We start from the raw sequence: 24,493 nt of genomic DNA on the forward strand, positions 1-24,493 counted from the left end.
ATTGGAAGTCAGGACTCGGAAAGCTTTGGTAGTGATAGGTTGTAGCAGAGCCTCTTCGAAAGCATGACTCATGCGTAGCTTTTCTCTGCTTTTCTATAGCGTATGTTAATTTCTAGTGGTGCTTCTCTCTTAACAAAGCATTTTCTTCGGATTCCTTCAAAAACAAAAAAACAAACATTTTCATTGGAAGTCCTCGAAATGGTGCTCAATCTTACGCTACTTCGTTGTAAATTTTGAGAGATTTTATCTTTAGACTACCTCATCCATTGGGATTGGTTGTAATCCACTAGATAGTGTTAGGACATGATGTCTCGAGATTCGGTCTACATTAAGCTCACAGTGAGGTCCGTGATGATTAAAGGAGTCCAATGAGTCCAAGATCATCCAAACGGAGTCCGGACAAAGGAGATACGTTTATGGAGATGGTACGGAAATCGGAGCGATGGAGATCGGCCGGGAGGCAGCGATGGTGCAACTGCGCGGAGCCCAATGTACAGATGTGTGGGCGCATGCGGTGCGCAGGCCCGGGCGCACACGTGCGATGCGCAGCCCAGGCCCACACGGGCACGTGCGAGTGCGGCCTGCGCGTTAGCCTTCATGCGGTCCATGCGTAGCGCGTGGACCGGCGATCCACGGAGACCTGCGTGGATCGAGAGGGCATTTTTCCTCAATTTCTCACGGTCCACTATGGACTGGCAGTTGTTTCCTCTTGGTTTCTCACGATCTATGGTGGTTTTTATGGACCATGTCGCGATCGGATGGCCTGGAGTGCTGTCGGTCATGATCTGAAGTTCAGGGAGGTTTTTGGGCGCTGTAAGGAATCTATACTCCTGTTTTCTCACGGATTTAAAGCTTTAAAAATTTGTTTCGTGAACAGAAATGCAAGTGCATGCGGTTTTGTTTGGCAGAAACCAGAAAGCAACAGAGGCGAGGTGCCGATAGGAGTAGGGGCTTCAGACAAACTGTTGGATAGTGGACAGTAGTCACTTCAGGGGTTTTGGGGGATCTTCTTAGAGAAAAGCTTTTGTGAGGGAGAGCTTCTTGTGAGGGAGAGATTGTGTGTACAAGGATTGAGGATGTGATCTCCTCTTGTAATTTTTTTCTTTTCTCATAGTGAAGCTTGCATGTCCCATGGAGGTGAGCTTTTTTGATCAATCCACATATTTGATTGTTTCTATTTTATTTCTTTTTTTTCTTGCTGCGACGCGCGGTATCGAAAAGATCTTGTGGAGGTGGTGTCCTGGCCAGACATCCCAACAAGTGGTATCAGAGTGAGGTGATACTAGGACGCAGATTGCGCGGTGGTGAGCAAGATTGAAGATGGAGAAGACAGGATCAATCAAGATGGAGATCAACAGATTTGATGGAAAGAGTAATTTCTCCTTTGACAGGCAAGAATAAAGATGTGCTCATCCAGCAAGGTTAATTGATGCTCTCTTGTGCGAAGAGAAGCCGACTACCATGAAGGTACAGGATTGGAGGTAGCTCCAGATGCAGACGGTGAGTACCATCCGCTTGTACCTAGTGGATGAGGTGGTGATCCATATGCTTGGTGAGACTTCTCCGACGATGCTGTAGCCGAAGCTTGAGGAGTTGTACATGGCGAAGTCTCTCACCAACACGCTCTTCCTCTGGATGCAGTTCTATCAACTGCAGATGACTGAGGGACAAAGTGTGCAGAAGCATCTCAGCCACTTTCAGAAGATCCTCACAGACCTCCTCAGCATTGACGAGAAAGTTGATGAGAAGATCAGGACGCTGGTCTTGCTAGCATCACTTTCTCCTTCGTATAAGTTTTTGGTGACTGCTCTTCTAGTGGAAAAAGCACCATCAAAATGAATGAGGTCACTGCGGTGATTCTTCAGAATGAGGTTCTCAGGAGGGAGAACTCAGCTTCGAGCTCCGATGGCAACTCAGCTTTGGTGATTTCTGAAGGAGTAAAAAGTAATAGACGGAGCGATAGGAGATCTCGATAAGGGCGGTCTAAGTCCAGAATGAAGGACTTGAGCAAGGCCAGATATTATAAGTGTGACGACTTGGGCATCTAGCCAGAGATTGCTCTCAACTCAGGGATTAGATGATGGCTACTGCAGCGACGGTTAGTAGCGAGTCAGAGGGTGATGCCCTAGAGATATCTGACGAGATATTTACTTTTCTCAATAGTGAATTTTAAATTCTGCATGCATCTATCATGTATGTTGCAGAAAGGACCAATTTGACTTCTGAAGATTAGTGAGGGCACTGTTTATCTATCAGATGGATCGACTTGTGCGATCAGAGGAATCGGGATGGTCAGCTGGAGGATACATGATGGTATAGTAAGGAGATTGGAGGAGGTCCGATACATATCCGATTTAAGGTGGAATCTTATCTTACTAAGCAGACTGGATTCGAGAAGCTACAAGATGATAGCTGTGGAGAATCCTGAAGGTGTTGCGCATAGGATTATTCTGGAGGAGAAGAAGAGGACGAGAGGATATTACTACTTGATGGAAAGTCCATGCGAGATGGAGCTTCAGGAGCCAAGAGAGCCTAGAACGAGGTAGAGCTCCAGGTGGAGATGGATCGAGCATGAGATGCAAGACTCGAGAGGATGAGAGATGATATCGCAAGGTGAGATTTCTATTGCCACAGGATGATACCCCGAGCAGGTCTCAGGTCAGGAGGAGCACAGCAACGACGGAGATGAGATCGAGTGGCCTGACTCGACTCCCATATCTGTTCATCTATGATCAGCAAGCGATTACCCCAGGACATGGGGGTGAGGAGATCCAGAACTCTCAGAGTTAGGAGGAGGCCGAATGTCGAGTCGAGGTGGAGATTGTTAGGATTTGACACTTTGAGATTCAGTCCACACTGAGCCTACAGCGACGTCCATGATGACGAATGGAGTCCAACGAGCCCAAAATCACCCCAAACGGAGTCCGGATGAAGAGATACGTTCGATTGAAGATGCATAAAAATTAGAGTGGTGGAGACCGACGGCGGGCGACAAAGGAGCGGTGGCGCAACTGCACACGGCAGCGCACAGCCCAGCCGCAAGCATGCGGCCCAGCATGCGAACGTGCGAGCGCGCGTGATGTGCAGGCCCAGGCCCGGGCGCGCAGCGATGCACGGCCCAGGCCCACTCGGGCGCCGCGGGCACGGCCCGAGCATTACCCTTCATGCGGTCCATGCATAGTGCATGGACCGATGGTCTATGCAGACTTGTGTGAACTGAGAGGGCATTTTCCTCCGTTTTTCGTGGTCCACTATGGATCGGCAACAATTTCCCCTCGGTTTCTCGCGGTCTACAGTAGTTTTCATGGACCATGTCGCGATCAGATGGCTTGGAGCCTGCTAGTCGTGATCTGAGGGTTCAGGGAGGTTTTTGGGCGCTGTGAGGAGTCTATACTCCTGTTTTCTCATGGATTTAAGGCTTTAAAAGCCCTGTTTTGTGAACAGAGATGTAAGTGCATGTGGTTTTGTTCGGCAGAGAACCCAGAGAGTAATAGAGGTAAGGCATCGATAGGAGTAAGAGCAGAGGGTTTTAGGCAGACTATTGGACAGTAGATAGCGGTTGCTTCAGGGGTTCAGGAGGATCTTTCTAGAGAGAGAGCTTTTGTGAGGGAGAGCTTCTTATACGTAAGAGATTGGATGTACGAGAGTTGAGGATGTGATCTCTCTTGTAATTTTTTTCTTTTCTCATAATGAAGCTTGCATGTCTCGTCGAGACGAGCTTTTTTTGACTGATCCATATATTTGATTATTTTTTTTTTTTTTTTTTTCTGCTGCGACGTGCGATATTGAAAAGATCCTATAAAAATGATGTCCTGACCAGACATCCCCAATAGATAGATCTATAGCCCGATATTCATATTCATATTCATTTCTAAGGATCGCAACAGCTGCAGGTCAAATTTATTCCCTTTCTCCTTCTCTCCTCTGTCTTGAGTCCAGCTTAAATTTATGGGATTTACTTTTGCATGTGCTTACAAGAAGACAATCTAACTTTCTACCAAAAAAAAAAAAATAGCAAATGTAACTAACATATTAGATTTTTTTTTCTTTCTTTTTTTTCGGTCCGGGTAGTCCAGCTTAAGTTTGTCAGGAACTGAGTTTGGCTTACAATTATCAATTTAATTAATAAGCAAAAGAGGTAAAAATAGGAAAGACAATCCAACTAACCTAATGGGGGGCTCCCATCGATACTCCATGTTTCCGGGTAATATTTCCTAACTCGACCAACATAGACCTATCAAGAACAACCCGAACGGCGGAAGACGACAAAACCCAACTTGGCCCATGAGTGGTTGGGCCAATTACCAGCTTGGCTAGATTCAGGTTGCATATAACACAGTCTCACCGTTATTACTCAGAGAAATTCTTTGTACATCATTTGCAGTGTAAAAAATCTGACGTAAAATATACCATCTCATTCGATTGAACTATATAGCCATCATCTTTCAAACATATTTAATGTTTATAATTTTATTTTTTTATTTAAAATTTTGAATGATGAAAATGTCCTCTTCTTTTTTAAAAAATTACGACATCCTGTGCTGATATTATGATATCCTGTGTTAAAATTATGACTTTCTGTATAGAATGTCATAATTTTTTGATAAAATATCATAATTTTGATAGAGATATTTTTATCATTTAAAAATTTTATAAATTTTTTAATAAAAAAATATTATTTTTTTATGACATCATGTGCAGAAAATTATAATTTCAATACAAATATCATAATATCGATATAAATTCATAATTTTTTTCAAAAAAAATATTTTCGTCATTCAAATTTTTAAATAAATAAGTATAACTGCAGACCATTAGAAAATGGTGGCTACATGGTCTAATTGGATGAGGCGGTATACTTCAAATTGAATTTTCTACACCATGCACGTTGTAAAAAGAATTTCGCTTACTTGTTATTATCTCACATAATGACAGCTAGCGATTGGTATAATAGCCATCATTTTCTAGCTACAGCGACACCGCTTGTTGAGCAGCATTGATTGAGGCTTGGTACTGAATATGTGGGATATATTATTGAAATTATTGTGAGAAATCTGACTTGAACGTCGAAGGATGGCTCGAAAAGATTTTTCTTGTAGGTCGAATCGCGTCTACTCATCGGGCTTCGTCGTACTTCAGCGCCTCCAACCCAAGATGAATTTCATCCATCAATCTGTTGCGAATAAAATTCATCTCAGGTTAGAGGCACTGGAGCATGATGAAATTCAGCGAGTCGATGGTAATCGGATCTACAAGAAAAGTTTCTACTAGAGATGATTTCGATGAAGATCCTCCGACATTCAAGTCAGATTTTTTGCAACAGAAAGGTATGTTATCTAAACCTGCGCATGAATGCCTTGCATTCCATAATCTCTTAGCTACTTCTAGCGGAGACCCTCTCAAGTCAAATTTTTTGTAACAAAAAGATATGTTATCTAAATTTGTGCATAAACGCCTTGCATACCATAATCCCTTAGCAATGTTAGGTGTAACAAAAATCTCCAAAGAAGCATAGCTGACGCATAGTTTATATGGGACATTTTGAAACGTTCAATGGCCTGTTCATTTGGCAACATATTTACTAATAAGAACTTTCTAATTCTGTGTCAGACCATTGAAACCAGTTACAAAGCCGTAGTGCCTAAGGTTATATTTGATGCTTCTTTTAAATTATGAGGCTTATTAATCCTGTCGATGGATATGGCATACTATATATGATTCTCAATGACTTTGATCTTGTTAATATATGTTTCCAAACAACAAAGATTCATTTCTTATCCTGAAGGCCTATTCTTTTGTAGATAAATATAATAAAAAAATTAATTAACTTTTCTATTAACCAATTTATCCATATTCTCATATTTTTCAAGATAGATAAATTAATTTCACCAATAACATTTATCATGAGAGGAAATCTTATTCACCTAGGAGGTTGGCCAAATCATTTTTCCATTGAGATAGACATTTAATTTTATTCCTAAATGCCTCATCCTTATTATTAATACCTCCATCATTCAATACCCAATAATTCAATCATCCACTTTCTCCCTATCTTAAAAAGTATAAAGAATATTATGAAAAATATGGATAAATTTTAGAATTTATCAGAAAAATAATAATGCAAAAAAAAATAGATAAATATTTTGAAACTACTTTCTCATGTATAAAAAAATATAGATAAATTATTTTTATTTAAATATTATCTAAAAAATATTTATCTAAAAAATATAAATTTTTAGATAAATTTTTTATCCACAAAAGAATATATCCGAAATGCAAACTATGGAACTTGTGTAGATTGCTGGTCACAAGGATCATCGCGAAGACAATCCTTACTTGAAACAGAGATGACGTCTCCATGATTCTTACATAACCGCTTTGAATGTTTGTCAAGCTTATACACTGAAGCAGGTCAGGGACCCAATTTTCATGGAAAGGTGAGGCCACATTTGTCAAAGGAGATCATGGATTTAGTAAGCCAGCTGCTGGATTAGGGAAGTTGAATCTTAAAGGGGCGTTTGGTGATCCAACATGGATCACCGCGGTGATCTAAGATTACTGGTGATCCAAATTTAGGATGATTTAAGCTACAGTGATCTAAGATCACTATATTTAATTTGCCATAGTGCAGTGATTGAAGATCTTCGATTTGTACAAGCTACTTGTTTGATATACTATGAGAATTCAAGATTACCGATCATATAATATCAAAAATACTTCTGACAACTTGTTTGAAAGTTGAGATTGAGAATTAGGATAGAAAAAATTTTATAACAAAATTAAATAGATTTTTTCTCTTTTTAATCAAGACACGAGAGAGGGAGGATTTCCTTCTCTTCCGTAGAGATGATGCCTCACGTATCCACGTTCCTTCTCTCTCGTGGAGAAGAAGACGCCTCAACTTCGCATTCTTTCTCTTCCGTGGAGAAGAAGATGCCTCAACTTCCCACCCCACGTCGCGGAAAAAATATCGTGGAGAAAAAAAAGATTTTCTCTTCCGAAAGTTTCTCAATTGTGAGGATATTTTGATTAATATATTTTAATATAAGATCATCCTAATAGAGTGATATTTGATATCCGTTCTCAAGAGTTTTCCTATCACCGCATTGGATAGTAATTTAAGAAATGAAGATGATTTGAAATCACTGCCACGTAAGATCATCATGGTGTAACTTAACACGATGATTTCATCACCTCTACCCACATCATCCTTGATCCTGGATGGATCGTTTCATACCAAACACCTCCTAAAAGTGATTGTCTCTAGGCTTGAAGACATCCTTATCTTGACCGTGAAGGGTGTTGCTGCTGGCATGCAGAACACTAGTTAGGTTGGTAATTTATTAGAAGATATTCGTCACATATATGTCAAGAATAATCTTAATCTGCTGCATCTCTACTTGTTCAGTATTCAACATGCCTTCACACTTCACAGCTATACAACATTTTTGAAAGTATTGGTATACAATTGGAGTGGCAAGTGTTTCTGCGTTTTGTTAATAGAAACTGTTTCTGCAATGTAGAAACCCTTGATGTAAATAATAAGAGCCTTTGTGCTTGCTGGAATGATATGCCAAAATCAACTGCCTTGCTCTTTGCTGTGACAGTTATGCGAGGAGATGCTCACTATTGTCTTTAGATATGAATATATATATACATATGCATACATAAACATATATATATATTTATTTAGAGGTGGATTTAACACCTAAGTGAATCTCAACTTAGATTTGGTCATATTTATATTACCTCCAAATACTTGAACATAAAAATTCATATGATTTCGGATCTTTAACCTACACATCAAAAATCTTAAAATAAATATCTTATTAAGATTATTTAGATTATCTAAACTTGATGCATAAGTGCGTGTCTCTAAATCACATGAATTTTGGTATGTAAATTCGGATGGTACATTATATTTCAATGGTTCAGATCATTGATTTGAGACCCCTTCATCCAATCTAGATCTAACTGAATCTTAGACGAGATCCACAAAGTATAACCAAGTTTAGATCTACATATTACATACAGCAAATTTGATGTTCACTGCACATTTTCCAATAGTTGTGACAGCTCAACCAATCTGGTTGATGTTTGTTGCAGATGGCTACATTGTCTTATTCTTGTGATATCGAAATTGAAATGCCAGGCTCTGTTGATAACCTTAATCTGCTGACTTACTGAACATTATGCATATTAAGTTCTTTATATTCCACATTACAGTGGTGACACAGGTGTGCGCATGGATGGGTTCTATCCAAGGCGGTTTATCTAGACCTGACTTCAAAACTTGGAGGAAAGCTAGATCTGCAGATGGTATATAGGAGAGCAACACTAAATGTATGTTCCACGGTAGGTAATGTCCATCCACATCACCCAATATTTGGTCACATTCTGGTGGCATTGTAGGTAGGTAAACTTTTTTCCCCACAAAAACCTTGACAGTGGACACCCTTTGTCCAAGGAAAAACATCGAAAATCCATGCATGATAATGTCGAGCAGTTCATCTGCATGACAAAAAGTTTCGGGTCTAATACGCCCGAGGCATTTGAGCAGGAACCGAAATGCCATCTATAAGAACTTAGGCTGGGCAGCCAACTCAAAAGATTCTTTTAGTTGCTCAGAAAAATGAAACATCTTCTCATAGACGCATAAGAAAAATCAAACAAGAAGATAAATTATACAAAAGGAATCGGAAATTAGATAATGTTAGGAGTTTAAAAAACTTCTCTTTTTCTTTGCTTGGGATCAGAGATTCGTACTGAAGTATCAGTCACGGTGAATCAGAAACACGGACCAATATATCTTCTTCATCATCTCCCACAAATTAAAATCTTATGAACAGATGATTCGAAACATTTAAAAAAAAAAAGGATAGTAAAAATGGAATATAGATAATAGAGGATGAGATCAGATGGAGTGAAACAGGGTAAGGGATCATCAGAGACTTAAATACTAAGAATCATGAAGTAGATTATTGGTTCATATTGTTGCAGTTTCCTCATCACCTGATCCCTACCGCAGAGGATCGGGAATAAATTATTCGATTTGAAGAAAGCAAATAAAAGTAAAAACGGAGAGGGAGAGAGGAGAATGAGAAGGGAAAACCTGGGCAAAGGCCTCGACCGGAAGATAAGCAGCGTTAAAGCCAAGAGTCGGCTAGAAGGAAGCAGTGTTGAAAGCCAAGAGTGGGCAACAAAGAATCGAAGGAAAGAGTAGAAGGATTTGAAGGCCAGTTGGCTCCGAGAAGCGGCCTTGTGCGCATTTTATGGGCAGTCTAGGTAGAGCCCTAACCCTAGACGCCAGCCGAGCGAGGGTATACAAGGAAAAAACTTCATTGCAACGGTGATACCGCATCAAATTTATCATAACTCAATGGGAACGCTCATTTTTCATCGATTATCATATATTAATTAATTTTCATGATGATACTCCATACGCTCCATTAATTCTCAGATTTTGATTGGATTGTTGCAAATTTAACATGATACCACGTTGCAACGAAAATCTTCTCACAATAGTTGCTGGTCGGGCATAAAGAGTATGGCACGTGCAATACACGAGTGATACTTTATGTCCATGATCCAAAAGAATTAGGTCCCATCGAGGTACCTGTTTGAAAATTTCTGAAGAATTGGAACTTAAAAAATATATATATATATCTTGTGGGAATCGGATATGTTGGCCGGTCCAACTCAAATCTTCTAAAAACCTGCCTAAATCCCAACCTAGGGTTCTATTGAGTTGCAGCAAGAAAAAAAGCAGCATGAATTTTTTTAAAATTTTTATACCTCCCATAGAATTTGGGCTGAGAGATGTTTAACTGCTAGAATCATAATAAAATATATGGGATAATCCGCAAATCCAGCAGAAATTTCAGCCACATTCTACTAGATTACAGAAACAGACCCTAAGGATATATGTTGAATTGGGCTCAACCTTGAACCTGCGCATCTAAGTTGCACACTAAACAAAATTGGATGGAACTTATCTAAATTCAAATTGAGCTTGGACGTAAAATTACCGACTCAGCTTCAATAAACTTGGGTTAGTGTTGAATTTGAACCCAACCGAGCATGATCTTTGTATACATTATAATTATATTTTATGTAGACTACTTATGTATATTATTTAATTATATCTTTAATCTTGTTATGTTATATATAAATGTGCTATCAAAAAGTTGATGAACGACTAAATTCTGAATCCAATAGATATTAATCGGACAAAAATATCCCAAACCTTCTCTTATCATAAAAAAAACTCTATTCAACCCATATAACACTATTAGTATGGCAAATCCAAATTAACTCAATTAGCCTGGTCTAACCTAGATTTAGTTTGATGTGAGGTTGGGTCAGGTTAACTAAATCCCAACCCAATATCAGGTTGAGTTGGGTTAAGATTGAGAGAGGAGAGAGAGAGAGGAGAGAGAGAATTTCAACAATCACCTGCAATCAAGTGGGCAAAGATGTTGGCAATGGGCTAAAAGGGTAAATCTTCATTGCTTTATTCTCCTTATTCCTTGTTTGCAAAGTAGTTATCTTAACTTTTTATCTTATGTTATCCTTCGTTATAGAGTTGCATCTCAAGTGTGGAGACAAGCTTCATTGTAGCATTATCTATTCTTTCATCTCAAAACTTGATGAATCCTACAAATTGTTAAAGAAATTTTTTCTGAGTTGTTATATGGCCTATAACATCTGATTGGTAAGGAATCATTGCATATTCCAAAGATCAACATAGAGTACTAGATTAATTTTTTTAAAAGCTTCTTCCCAGGCTCATGAGTTTCTTCAACTGTTATAAAGGGATCTTTAACAATGAGGCAATCTGTGACTCTCCTTTGTAGTTTATGCATCTTCTCCTGTTTCCTCAAGATGAATTCTGATAGTAGTGTGTGAGATCAAGGTGACTGATGGACCTGGGATTGTTATTGAAAGTGCTATTGGTATATTATTATAGCAAGATGTGTTAGGATTTTTAATATTCAGTTCTTAAGGCAAAATTGCATGTTGCATGAGAAGATTTGAAATATGCTACATACCGCAGGCTTCACAGATTTAGTTGGAAAATGATTCTATGATGGTAATCAGATGACTTTCTAATTCATGTTATGCTAATAGTAGTCTGCATCCACTATTATAGGATTGTTGGAGAATGATGCATCCTCTGACTACTCTTGATGTTTCACATTTTATAAAGAAGCTAATAATACCGCTTGCTGGATGATATATTATGTGGCTAACTATACAGAATAAATATTATGGATTTTTATGGTTGATCTTCCAATTTAATTTTTTAATATTTTATTTTCTGATTCTCATGAGTACATTTATTCATGCTTAGTTTAATTTAATGCATCTGTTTTACCCAAAAATTGAAAAACAAAAAGAGGTCATCTTCCATTTGATGAAGAAGTACAAGGCAACATCATACCTGATAGAAATGTCATACCACAAAGTCCATTTATATTTAAAATATCCAAATTCTTTCCCAGTAGTTTCTCATCTGGTACATCAACTGCTCAGTAGAATGTCAGAATCCTCTCTGCTTTGGGTGGTCTAAACAAAAAAACCATTTTATGCACCAGCCCTGTTGCTCTAACAGGCACGGTGCCGATACATCAATTATGTAAATCTAATTACAGCCCCCATATCTCACAAACAAGCATTATTTCACCTTCATTATATCCAGGTGACTACTTGATGCATCATACACATATCTCAGGGCGTTAGCTGCAGCAGGGAAAATAAATCCCCGGTAAGAATCATGCCAGATATTGTTGAGGCAAAACCAAGTATATAAGCAAGAACGTTTCTGCTCGGACTTGACACATTCTTGATCACACTTCTGTACTTACAGCAAACACTATTTGAGTGGTTTAGCACGCACTTGATGGTTGAAGTTCTTCACTGTTTTTCCCATACCCAGCGGCTTGGCCTGAATATTTGCTTAAGAAGTGCCATCTTTGGAACATTCCAATGTTCCACATGCCTGAATAAAAGGTAAGTGATGTTAATGTAATGCCTAAAATCCATGGGAGTATTAATAGAACAAAAGAGTATAATTGCCTGCACACTCTTCCTGATTGAGCATCAAAGTAGTACTCGGTGTACCCAGTAGCTGGAGGGGAAAAAAGAAATCATCAATAGTTGCTCCAACAAATAATATTTGAAAACAAGAATTAGAAGAGCAGCTAATTTGATTTGTTTTGAGATAATGCACTTGACGTGAGACAAATAGATAACTAACGCAAGATGTTATCATTAGATGGCTGGTAAGAAGAAAAAGGTATTTGGTAAAGGTATCACTATTTTATATGATAGTGTGCTGAATACCAGAAAGGATGGGCCTCCAAGGAAATGACATGATGCAAATAAAACGCCAATGACCGATTGACTTATCCTGCAACAATCCATTACTATCATCAGCTCAGAATAACTTCCACTAAGGAAATTAGAGAGCCAGGAGAAATTACAATAAACCAAATGAGCAAAATCTTGTGTGTTTGTCATGTTCGTTGATAGGAGAAGAAATAATTTGTCCAACAATTTACCCTAAAAAGCCAGTTATGAAAACTAATTTCCAAAAAATTCACCTCAAAGTCCTCCCACTCCTTGAGTTTCATATTAGAACTTTCAAGCAGTAATCCAAAATTTGAACAATTTCTTTTAAAACGCTGGAGACCTCTGAACGAACCTGCTGGGTCAGCAAATTCACAGTCTTCTTCATAAGCATTGAGGGTCAAATTTCCTGAAAAGGAATAACATTAGTAAGTCAAAAGAAAAATGGTAATTAAATGAAGTAATGTTTGGTTATGTATCCTGTATATATCAGAGAAGACACAGACAAATGTCGATCCATTTCAGCAGGCAAAAGCACTGCACTAAACCGTAGTTTGATGTACATCATTTCCTTTCAAATATTTTCTTTTGCTAAACCTGTCAAAAATTCTCAACATTATGATGTCTTAGCAAGTAACATGCCACTTATGCAGCCATTAGTTCCAAGACAGACTTAGTCCCTTAGCTATAGGCTAAACATTGCTTCCTAATATTTGCAAGTGTCAAAAGTTACACCAATAAAATCTTCCAGAGCTTCAGATGCAGACATGCAAGATGAATAGTTGTGAGATGCATATAACTTCAATTAGACCTCTCCCCTAGATTCAAGGATCGCCGAATTGACATGAACTGCCTAGTTCAGGATGTACTGACCTGAACCAGTGCGACATCAAGTCGGTTCGGTTGTTTAGGTTGGTGAAGGGACTGAACCGGCTCGAACCAATGGAACCGCCTGGTTCACTCGATTGGATGGTTCGAGAGTTCAGCCTTATCCTTTTCTTTCCGTTTTTTCTTTTCTTTTTTTCTTTTTTTTTTTTTTTTTTTTTCTTTTTTTTTTTTCTTTTTTTTTTTTTTTTTTTTTTTCTTTTTTTTTCTTCGTTTTTTTTCTTTTATTCCTTTTTTCTTTCATTCTCCTGCTTCCTTCTTTGTGTACTTACTGGAAACAGCCACTAATATGATCGACTGCAATTGGAATAGATGATTGCTCTGAAAATCATAAGAATAAAGACAAAAAAAAAAAAAAAAAAAAAAAGAAAAAAAAGCAAGATAAAAAAAAGAAAAAAAAAGCCTTTCAATATCAATTCTGAATACAAAATGCACCCAGGTCACTGATCGTGATGCCCATTAATAGAGATAACCAGTATCCTTTCTTTCCTAATTAGGACCCTTAAAAAATTCCCAAAAGCAAGCGGCTAAGAACAATATACGACCAGCAATTACCTTCCTATTTAGTCCTTTTTTTTTACTCTACAACCAATCTAGAGACCTGTCGGACCTGGACATTTAGAGTTTCCTAGAAGGACCCTAATTGACAGATTTAATAAAAAGAAAACTTAATAACTTTTACTGAAAATAAAAGACCTGGTTAAAGCCACGTGGGTTGCACCATTTTTCCTTTTTTTCCTTCTTTATTCATTTATTGTTTTCGTTTTCTTCTTCTTCCCTTCTATTCTTTCTTTGCTTTTTCGCTTCTTTCCTATCTTCCTTTCTTTTTTTCCTTCTTTCCTTCTTTTCCTTTTCTTCTTATTTCCTTCATTTCTTTCTTTCATTTTTTTTTCGTCTTCTTTCCTCACATAGCTGATAACGGAGGCTTAATTGGGTACATGAAAAGTAAACTATTTTAAGCATTCATAAACCTTTAAATAATTCTCAGAAAAAGAAAAGCCAAAAAAATGCTGTATCGGTACCAAAGCATTGCTCTTTTGTGTATTGAGTGTCAATGCTGTACGGCACTCTACTGGTCAGGTACCAGTGCCATTACAGAAACTGCGAGCCTTGCCTACACTTTTCTAACATTAACAATAATTCTTTATGGCCATGAACACCGAGCCATTGTGCTGCATCTTGGTGTATTACGAATGTCATCAATATATGTAGTCCTCAAGGCACCATCCAAAAAAAAGTGGAGAAAAAGAAGCAGGAATATTTTTTACTATGCAAAATTAAAATTTACCGATAACTCATTACAAGTTACATGATCAAGAAAGTTTTTGCTACTTGTCAATTGATCTTTCAGAGGTAGGTCCATCTAATAACCAACCCTTGAGGTTTCATGGAAGCTCCTGTGTTGCCCAAGGATGCTGTAACCAGGAACACAACACCAGTTTAGAGGATTGGAATCAGGTCGAGAACTGGTCATAGAGCTTTCACAAACTTGGACAGAACCATGCTTTTGATCCTTCAGCCAAACCTAGAGAGAAGGTTTGTTGGTTGATGTTATTTATACAACCAAAATGGCTTTGTCATTGATGGGCTCTAGTCCAGCCACACGACAGCGATCAGTATACCTCCTTTAACTTGAGATCCCATACATAATGTAAAGTGAGAGGCACATGGTAGCAGATCAATCAGAAAGGATTGCCACTGTGTGCTCTTATCTAGCATGTGCAAAGCACATGCTTATATACTAGTCTATCAGTAATATCAGTGAACATCATTGTTGCAATGGTCTGCTAATCTATAGAAACAAACCTGTTATGCTATCCCAAGATAACAAGTTTAATATTTACATGAAAATACCATGCTTGTATACAAACAATGTCAAGTTCCATTGACAATGTTATATGGTTAGGATTCTCAGAAAATTCTATTGACATGTTACAGAATATTGTGTAGTGATTTAAGTTATAAAGTATACATTGTGGCACATGAATAGTCTGTTGTCCTTGTCCATATGTATTCATTTTTTTTTCCTATGGCATGCAGTGTATATTTTAGAGTCTGTAAGTAGGTTTGATATTGGTTGAGTACATTGAACCCAACGTGGAATCTGCCATATAATGGCTCCTTGTATTTGGCATAGGTCTAATGAGAGATGCTGCATATACTCTGGCTAGATTCCATTGTAGCATGCCTAGCAGTGCACGGATGCCAAAATATTTTGAAGTATACTTTCAACAACATCCTGACAAAATTGCTGAAACTCGAACTCCCAAGCCTTCCAAGTACATAATAGAATAATTCTAGGTCTCTACACATTTTTCTAGTTAAGTGTGCTGATTTTTCCTTGCATCCCTTTCACATTTAAAATAAAACCAAGTTTATTCAACATAAGGTACTGTTGAATAATCATAATTAAGAGTATTTTTTAACGTACGTATGTTTGTGTTTATTGTTTGTCCGGTGAATGTCTTATTTTATTAGATATACTATAACATAAAATCAAGAAGAGAAGAAGTATCATTGACTAGTCAACTTAGTAGCCATTCAACATAATATAATATCTCCATGTTAGGTTTGACTAGATATTAAAAGTGTTGCCTACTAAGGCACATAAAGCACACAATAACACTTGGAACCTGTGCAAGTTTCACTGCTCTAAATAGCAATATCTTCATCATAATACCTTACTTTTGTCAAATTTGTCTCCCAGTTGGATCATCAAGTTTTAAAGACCATTCAAAGCTTAGCAACATAAAAGACTGTAAACAGCTTTTGAGTATATTCAAAAGAGAATCCAGTGGTGGCAGTCATCAAATTTGAATTGACCTAATCAGATAAATAAAAGGTGCTCAATAATGATTTTTCTAGTTTTCTCAGACATGATCCCCAAGGATTTGCTGCTAGCTGTTTATTTTCATTCTTACTTCATTTTTGATCAGTCTATAGGTCAATTACCACTGCATCCCCAACCACTCCTCTCTTATGGGCTCTGGTTATATATCCTCTTGCTCCAAAGAGAAACCCTTGACCCTGTTAACACTTTTCCTCTATCTTGTTTCGATTCAATTAAATAAGAATCATTAAGGGTGCATTTGGTTAGCCATTAAAAAAATATTTTTATTTTTGATTTTAAAAAGTAAAAATCAAAAAATAATATTTGATAACATCATGAAAGCAAAAGCAAAATCATAAAAATCAAAATAATTATTTATATGCAAAATAAAAATTTTTGCTTTCCAAAACTTATTTTTCTACTTTTTTTGCTTCTCCACGTCTAAAATGCAAATCAAAAATAAAGAGTTCGAACTCTTCACCACTCCACCCCCTTCTCCTTCTCTTTCCGAACTTTCTCCTCATCGAGCTCTTCACCTGCCGTCTCCAAATATTATTTTTTGCTTTATAGCAACGTAGTTACCAAACATACTTTTTGCATTTTTGCTTTTACTCAATAGCAAAAATCAAAAAAAATAAAAAATATTTTTTAAAAATCAAAGATCAAAAAGTGTAACCAAACGACCCTAAATGCATTCCTAGTCACTCTTTCCACCTTCCTCACCTTGCAACCAAATTTTCCATAAAAATCTAGAACTACCCCCAATCTAAAACTATTGGACAAAATTGTTCCATTTCTTCTTCTTTTTCCTTTTTTTTTCTTTCAAGGATAAAGTGAATTTAGAAAATCAGAATTAATCTTTAATTAATCACTGAATTCTTCCAAACCTGTGACAAAGTAGGAGCGCTGGAAGTCTTCTTTGATGGCCTCCACCACTTGAGCACGAGTCATCGACCCTAATCCATCCCCATCTCCGGCGAGCTCTTGCACCGGGGCCGGCGGGGGAGCAGGCCGGAAGAAGGAGGCGGCGATTCCCAGGAGTTCCGAGCCGTACCACGCCAGCCTGAGCACCGCGTTCTCCGACTGGGTGCCCCCGTCGCTCGCAGGCGAGCTAGGCTTCCTGCCGTGACGCCGGAAATCGCTAGATTTGCGGAGAGGCGGGTACCGAGAGGCGTGCTGGTGGCGGTAATTGAGGTGGGGAATTGGGGAGAGGCAGAGAGACGATGCCATTGCGGAGAAGCCCGGGATGAGGATGTCCCTCCGGTGACCGACGGTGAGGGTTCAGGGGACGAGTCGCCGGGATTTGTTATCGAGATGGAGGAAGGGAAAGAGCAAAGAATGGTCTCCTGTGACTGTGGTCGTGCGAGAAGCTCCTGTTGACGAGGATTGGAACCGAGCCCTCGGGCATTTGACAGCCAACGGTTCAGGGAACGTCCAGACTGACGAAAATGCTCTTTTTAGATTTTATCTATAAGTTTTTATCTAAAAATATTCTTTCATTTTTTTTCAAATTACCTATACAATCTTGCGATTATATAAAATTAAAAAGATGAAATTGAAATCTCAATTTCAATGAAATAAAAAAGTTTAAGAAAATAGTTACAAACATGTAAGAAAAGAAACTTATTAAGAAATTGTGATAGAAAATAAATAAGGAAATCATAAACCAATTATAAGTATATAGACAAAATATATAATAAATTATTTTTTTCACTATTCTCTATTCAACAATATATGAAATATAAATAAAAAAATAAAAATTTAAAATTGTGTTGCAATCAAATAGATAAAATATCATTAAAAAAATTAATGTGAGCAACAGATTAGAAAAATTAAAAATATCAGCTGTAAAAGATAAAAACTATTTAATTACAATATTTATGAAAGTACATAAATATTAAAATATAATAAATTTATAAATAAAATATTATGAGAATATATTTAATTGTATGATTTAAAATTTTATATTATTTTTCTTTAAACATATATTTCATGCTCCTGGATAATGATTTATTCAGATTAAGGAGTTAGATTATCTTTTAAAACTTATCATGTTGATAATTTTTATTTTATTTTTATCAAAAATCTCATCTTGACTTTACCATAATCTAAAAGATTAGGAAAATTTGAGGGAGAGCATATCTATTATGTAGCTTTGCCGATCTTTAAAATTAAAAGAAGAAAGAAAACAATAGTCACTTATAATATGTTGTATGGTCATAAAAAATTTTTTATCACTATATTTGTCAAACATTCAAACTAATTGTTCTGTTCTTCATAACGTAGGTTGAAAAAAAATCTATACTTATTTATATTCCAGTAGTGATGTGGAACAAATACAACTATATAATTACAATATACAAATACCTATACATCGAATTTGACTCATATATCCTATAAGTCTAACTTGGTGGGCCACTATACTGTTTCGTAATCAATGTAAATTGATTGAACAAAATCCAAAATTTTATCCGCACACACCACTTCTGATTTATTTGATATAAAATTGGCAATCAAAAAATTGAACTAGCAAACAAATAATAAGATTCAAATTTTGCCTATTCATAATTGCATGAGCCATCATGCTATTGCCCTCCAAAGAATTTTTCTTGCCTCCAATAATCATATTAATTTTTTACATATATATTTTTATAAATATCTAAAATTGCTTGAATATTGTTGTAACTTGCTATTTATATGTATTTTTTTTTAATTTTTAGGAATATATAAAATTATATACCGTCTCAAATTAATAAATTTGAGAAGATATTTATGTAATCTCATATATTCATAAAGATATAAATTATTTTATATAAATAATAAATTTGTAAGAATATATATATAATTTCCAATATTCACGAGGGCCAAACCCATTAAAACGTGCAACCCTTGTATTCTACCTCTGTCTCCCTCGGTCTCTCACTCGCCGACCATATGGCTTCCTCTTCCATGTTCTTGGCCTCACCAATCCTCTCTGGTCCCACTCAAAAACGATCCCTCTCTCTCCCCTCCGCCACCTCCGTTCGCAGTTCCATCTCGGTCTTTCCTCGATCCTTCTCGCGGCCGCCGCCGATCTCCCGGACGCTGAGCGCCGTCGCTGCCATCCAGGTGGATCACCAGGACTCCGTGAAACCCTCGGCCCAATCCTCCTCTCCTCCTCCTGCTCTCCCTTTCCGGATAGGACACGGGTTCGATCTCCACCGGCTCGAGCCAGGCCTCCCTTTGATCATTGGAGGCATCAACATCCCCCACGACCGGGGCTGCGAGGCCCACTCCGATGGTAATTAGCATAAATGGTTGGTTTCACTTGTGATAGAGTTCTTTTAGGGTTTTTAGGATTCCTATTGTTTATGGTGATCTATTACAGGGGATGTGTTGCTTCACTGTGTGGTGGACGCGATTCTGGGGGCGTTGGGGCTTCCCGATATCGGCCAGATTTTTCCAGACTCGGACCCAAAGTGGAAGGGTGCGGCTTCTTCCGTCTTCGTGAGAGAAGCTGTGAGTTGGACTCTTTTGCTGTTTCCATTCCTTTGATTACTTTATCCATGGACTCTATTGCTAGATCCTGTTCCCTGCTGGACCCAAAGAATGATCTTGTTATGTCTTTCGCATTGGATTATGAGTTGTTCTAAATGTCAAAGGCGTGACTCGTTATGCTCCAGTATCAAGATTCAAACTGTATCAGGATGCCCAATGCTTCAACTTTGAAAAACTTACGTAGAGGGCTCATTTGGTTCACAGGATGAACTTTTCTTCCCAGTAACTTTTAGAGAGTTAATTTTCGAAAAGTTATTTTCTGTGCATAAAATTTTGATACGTTTGATTGACATAAAAAAGTGACTTGTCAAAGAGTAGCTTATATTTGGTTGAGCATTCATTTTTCTATAAAAACTATATAGAATATCTATTATATCTTTAATAGATATAAAATTATATATTTTTTATCCTAAATTTTATATAATAATAATATTATATATATATAAATATAAATATAATATTAATATATTATAATATAACATTAAATTATAATAATTTATTGTATTAATATAATACTAATATATATTATATTAATACAATATTAATATTTTAATATAATATTTTTATTAATATCTTAATAAATATAATATTAAATATAATATAATATTAATAAAAATATTATATTATATTTATATAAATATTAACATAATGTTAATATAATATTATATTATCATTATTGAGTATTTCATCCTAACCATTCGTTGATATTTTGTAAAATCTTAGTCGTAGTCTTAAAAGGATATTTTGAGAAAAAAAGCACCATCAATTTTCATTCTATGGGAAGTTTCAAAACCCACCTCCTCTATGAAATTTCACTTTCTATGAAATGTTATAAGTGACTTTCTATGAAAAGAGATTTTTCCATTGTCTCTCCTTTTAAAACTCTAACTAAATAAAAAGCTCTCTCTCCACTTTTTAGGAATTGCCTCTTCCCTTCTCCACTTCCGACGAACCAAATGAGTCCAAAAATGCATAGGCATCGGTATATAGTGCTTGTTAAGAAAATGTTTCCTAGCGGTCACTGATGCCTAGAACTGGCTTTTGCACGGTATGTTGATTGCCATTACAGTAGCATAGATGTGCTTCTATGCATTGCCAATTCAGGTTGGGAATCGACCATCGAAATCTTATGCATATTGAAGGGAAAGGTTAAGTAAATTCCTCAGTGGGTCTTGTGACTGGATTATTAAGAGGTGCATGAGTTTTCGAATATGGGGTTTAGGAAACTGCTAATAACTGAGGCTCAAATAATGTAGCAGGGTTTCTACCGTACTCTTGCGCTGTCTCTTATCTAGAAAGAGTTGAATGAGTCATCCTCTCTTGTCTATTGATGTTTTAGTCTGTTTGTAGGTATAATCTGGCTAATCATGCTTTAATTTCTCATATGCTTAAGTTTGCAGCATTTTCTGCCATCACAAAAAGGATGCATACATGTTCTGATGTAACCACCTTCATTTCCACCATCGGTACTTGATCTATTTGATCCATTTCCTTCATCTAAAACTGAAAAGCATATATTGCTTCTGAAGAATAAATAAAGTAATTATTGAATCTTCTTGTCTGCCTTCTTTCTTCTTGAGTGAAACGATCGAGTAACTGGGTAAAATACTGTTTCTTACTGAATACTGCTCCACACCAGGTAAGGCTTATGCATGAGGCAGGTTATGAGCTCGGAAATTTAGATGCCACTTTAATTCTACAAAAGCCAAAGCTGAGCCCACATAAGGAGAACATCCGAGCCAACTTATGTGATCTGCTTGGAGCCAATCCATCAGTTGTAAACCTCAAAGCAAAAACACATGAGAAGGTTGATAGTCTTGGAGAAAATAGAAGTATAGCAGCACATACTGTGGTTCTTCTGATGAGGAAATGATGCCGTTGCAGAACAAGGGAAGATATTGCATGCACTCATCAGGTCCTATACTGGGCATCAGATGCTGCTGCCCTTTTACCTTGTTTCCAATCATCTGAGGCCTGGTACTTCAGGCTCACTTAAAGTTATCAGCTATACATATTTCATAGCCCCTTCTGGTCAAGCTGTCCTTGACAGCAAGTAAGATTCTTTATGAAATTACCATATTGAACTTATCTTTTTGTGGCTAACCTGTCCTTGACAGCAGGCAAGATTTTTTGTGAAATTACCAAATTGAATCTTTTCCTCCAGTAAGTAATTTCGCAATGGATCTCAGTTTGCTTGCTTGTGTTTTTGTTGAAAGTAGAACTCAAATATTCTTTCATTCTATCTGCACATGAGACTATTATCTCCTCCAAATATCAGACTTGGAGATGCCTATAAAAACAACTGCTAATGGAATAAATGACAAAGGCACTTCAGAACTTACATGAATGTTGGATAACCAGTTGTGTGGCTAGAAATAACCATGTATCAGCTTCACAGAGTAACTTTTCTGACTACCAATGAAGTGGTAAGCCTCCATGTTTAGCAGAGATCTTGGTCAGAACATCAGCTATGATGCAATAGCTGGTTTGCCAGAATTATGTACTCCCGAGGGTACTTCAAGCTGTGTATATGAAAATCCTGAGGAACTGTAGCTCAAATATTATTGTGGACTTAAAATTCAGGAAAACTAATCTTACTACTGTCATAATATACTGGAAAGATTCTATAATAGCCTTTTTACATTTTTGTAACTGAATATTGCTGCTTTGTTCTCCAAATCCCATTCCGGGTATGAATAACTGCTGAAACTTGACAGAGCCGACACTATACATGTGTCTAAACTTGTTGCAGATAAAGTGCCAGAATATCAATTTGCTTGAGCTTGAACGCACCCTGGATGGCTTAAAGGTGATCTCAAGTTATCCCAAATTAAAGAGACAACCTGAAGGAATGAATTTTTCATTGAAAGTGATCCCAAAGCCAAAATTCGATGATTCTTGAAACTGGCTTTCCTTTGTAAGATTGAAATACTTGGGACATCATTTCCAAGCTGGGGTCTCCCTTTGCTGATGCCTTGAGAGATAAGTTCAAAGTACCTTCCACATTGTCTTTTTTTTATGTAAAGTACCTTACACATTGTCGTTACGTACAAAATTATGCATGCACATCTGACCAAGATATCGTGCATTTTAAGCTTAAAGATGAAGATTTCTAATTGTCTAAGTTTGGACGTTGCTTGCAAATGTTTTTTCTAAGACCACAAGCCGTGTAGGTATCTTTAACAACTTTTACTGCCTTTCTTTTTCAAGTATCCGTTCTAGGATACGTCTATAGGTTCTACCCGCTGCTCCATATGCGTGGAGATGAGTCCGATGGGCAATCTGACAGCCTTTCTTCTGAACGTTTCAACCGTGATAGAAGTTTCCTACCGGAAAAAAAAAAAGGACTGATTTAGAAATGGGTTTCAATCTGAAGTTTTTTTTGTACAGCCACCAAAATACTATTACACCTAATGGATATGATTGATAGCGAAGGATAACTTGATGCATATAAAACTATGGAATCAACTGAACAACTAAGATAGAGAGCATCACTTAAAGTAAATGGATAACCAAGTGAAAAAATGGTGGTGTCTCTGTGTATCTTCAGGCATTGACCGCATGAATACAATAGTTCATTCTAAAGGATATCACTTTCAGGACAGAGAATTTGGGTTGCAACTTAAAATTGTATCAGAAAAGAAAATTATCTCAATGTTTTTTTAAAAAAAAAATTAGTGCAATCACCTTTATTTAAAGAGTGTGTGTGTGTGTAAAACTAATAGAAGGAAGTTTTAATTTGCCGTTCTTCTTTTCAAGATCCAGTGCTTGACTATGACGTGCGAGGATTAGGCCGATACTAATTGGAGTAGAGAGACCAAACTAAATATTGCTCAAATTGTTACACAAGCAGAATTGATGGTTCAGATTGCTTGAAATGAGGGCTAAAAACTAAAGTAACAACTGATTTGTGGACTTTCTAAGAAAAATTTAGAGAATTAGTCATCGTGTTTGTTGGAGTAGTTGATGGTTTGGAGGAAGGGTCACTGTCCGTGTCATGGGTTAAACAGAGGAAGGAGAAACAGAGAAATTGGTTCTACTACAAAATAATCCTGTACTCATTTAAAAAAGCAACCTAAGAAATAAAAATTATATATTATCGAATACAAGAAATTAGAGTTAATTTTTTGGTAAAGAGGTGAAGAATAGAGTATATTTTTAAAATCTCAAGTGAAAGATCCTTTTCAAAAACCTAGAGCCTCCAGAAACTAGTTTTTGGAGAGATCGGTTATCAAATTGGAGTACAATAGGAGTGAGGTTTGAGTTGGAAGATAGCATCACCATTACAGCATTTGGATCTGCATGTTTATACCTCTTGCTATACTAATGCAAGACGTGTATCCCTCTACTAACTCTTGGCCTAATAATTAATTTTATCTTTTTCAAAAAATGCAGAGAGAAGGAAATGTCTGGAGTGTCCTTGATGGTTGGGGCTGCCACCCTCTCAATTCTGCCGCTACCTAGATTGCAACTGTGTTAATTGGAATCTGTTTGGGTTTAAAAACTCAAAGAGAAGCAAAATGATCCATTTCTTACGTTTTGAATGACATCATATTTGTTTCCTGTGGTCATTGTTTCTGGTGCATCATCCTTTGTTTGTAAAGAAATTGAGAGACGCGCCTATATATCATGGAAATGAGGGGGCTACAATCCAGCATTAAACAACAAAGGGGAGAAGTATTCAATACCTACCTGAAAAGATTTGCCAAAAGAACTTTCAACATCCTGGAGCTTCAAAAAATAAGTTTTGATGGAAATATGAATCAAACACAAATACAACGCTAAAATTGGGTTAGTTAAGATGAAGTACTGCTACTCTAACTACATGTCAGAAGCTTGCATTGCATCTACTTCAATCTTGAAGGTCATCTATCCTCCATTCAAAATCAA

General features: G+C 36.9%; 2 protein-coding genes and 2 non-coding genes across 8 annotated transcripts; 1 reads left to right on the top strand and 3 right to left on the bottom strand.

Moving 5' to 3' along the window:
• Positions 1-8,748: 8,748 nt before the first annotated feature.
• Positions 8,749-8,826, bottom strand: LOC114914665 (small nucleolar RNA SNORD18). The gene has a single exon (XR_003802204.2). It is a non-coding gene; the product is annotated as a small nucleolar RNA SNORD18 (small nucleolar RNA).
• A 113-nt stretch (positions 8,827-8,939) lies between these two features.
• On the bottom strand, positions 8,940-9,019 carry LOC114914651 (small nucleolar RNA Z199). The gene has a single exon (XR_003802190.2). It is a non-coding gene; the product is annotated as a small nucleolar RNA Z199 (small nucleolar RNA).
• Positions 9,020-11,458: 2,439 nt separating this feature from the next.
• On the bottom strand, positions 11,459-17,499 carry LOC105054208 (uncharacterized). 4 transcript variants are annotated; one of them, XM_010935669.3, is made up of 6 exons: positions 16,954-17,498; positions 12,606-12,760; positions 12,346-12,412; positions 12,079-12,130; positions 11,868-12,001; positions 11,459-11,742 (listed from the first exon to the last, which is right to left on the bottom strand). In XM_010935669.3, exons 1-5 carry the CDS (start codon positions 17,294-17,296, stop codon positions 11,917-11,919), a joined length of 702 nt encoding a protein of 233 aa, XP_010933971.1. In that variant the 5' UTR covers positions 17,297-17,498; the 3' UTR covers positions 11,459-11,742; positions 11,868-11,916. The 4 variants fall into 4 exon arrangements, with proteins under 4 accessions (XP_010933971.1, XP_010933973.1, XP_010933970.1 ...); XM_010935671.3 differs by lacking the exon at positions 12,346-12,412 and having other exon boundaries at positions 16,954-17,499; XM_010935668.3 differs by having other exon boundaries at positions 11,459-12,001.
• A 1,433-nt stretch (positions 17,500-18,932) lies between these two features.
• On the top strand, positions 18,933-24,420 carry LOC105054207 (2-C-methyl-D-erythritol 2,4-cyclodiphosphate synthase, chloroplastic). 2 transcript variants are annotated; one of them, XM_010935667.4, is made up of 3 exons: positions 18,933-19,346; positions 19,434-19,564; positions 22,356-24,420. In XM_010935667.4, exons 1-3 carry the CDS (start codon positions 19,001-19,003, stop codon positions 22,503-22,505), a joined length of 627 nt encoding a protein of 208 aa, XP_010933969.1. In that variant the 5' UTR covers positions 18,933-19,000; the 3' UTR covers positions 22,506-24,420. The 2 variants fall into 2 exon arrangements, with proteins under 2 accessions (XP_010933969.1, XP_010933967.1); XM_010935665.4 differs by lacking the exon at positions 22,356-24,420 and adding an exon at positions 21,243-21,802 and having other exon boundaries at positions 18,940-19,346.
• The last annotated feature ends 73 nt before the right edge of the window (positions 24,421-24,493 follow it).

The sequence above is a fragment of the Elaeis guineensis genome, chromosome 11 (assembly GCF_000442705.2).
Source record: "Elaeis guineensis isolate ETL-2024a chromosome 11, EG11, whole genome shotgun sequence".
In the NCBI taxonomy this organism is placed as follows: Eukaryota; Viridiplantae; Streptophyta; class Magnoliopsida; order Arecales; family Arecaceae; genus Elaeis; species Elaeis guineensis.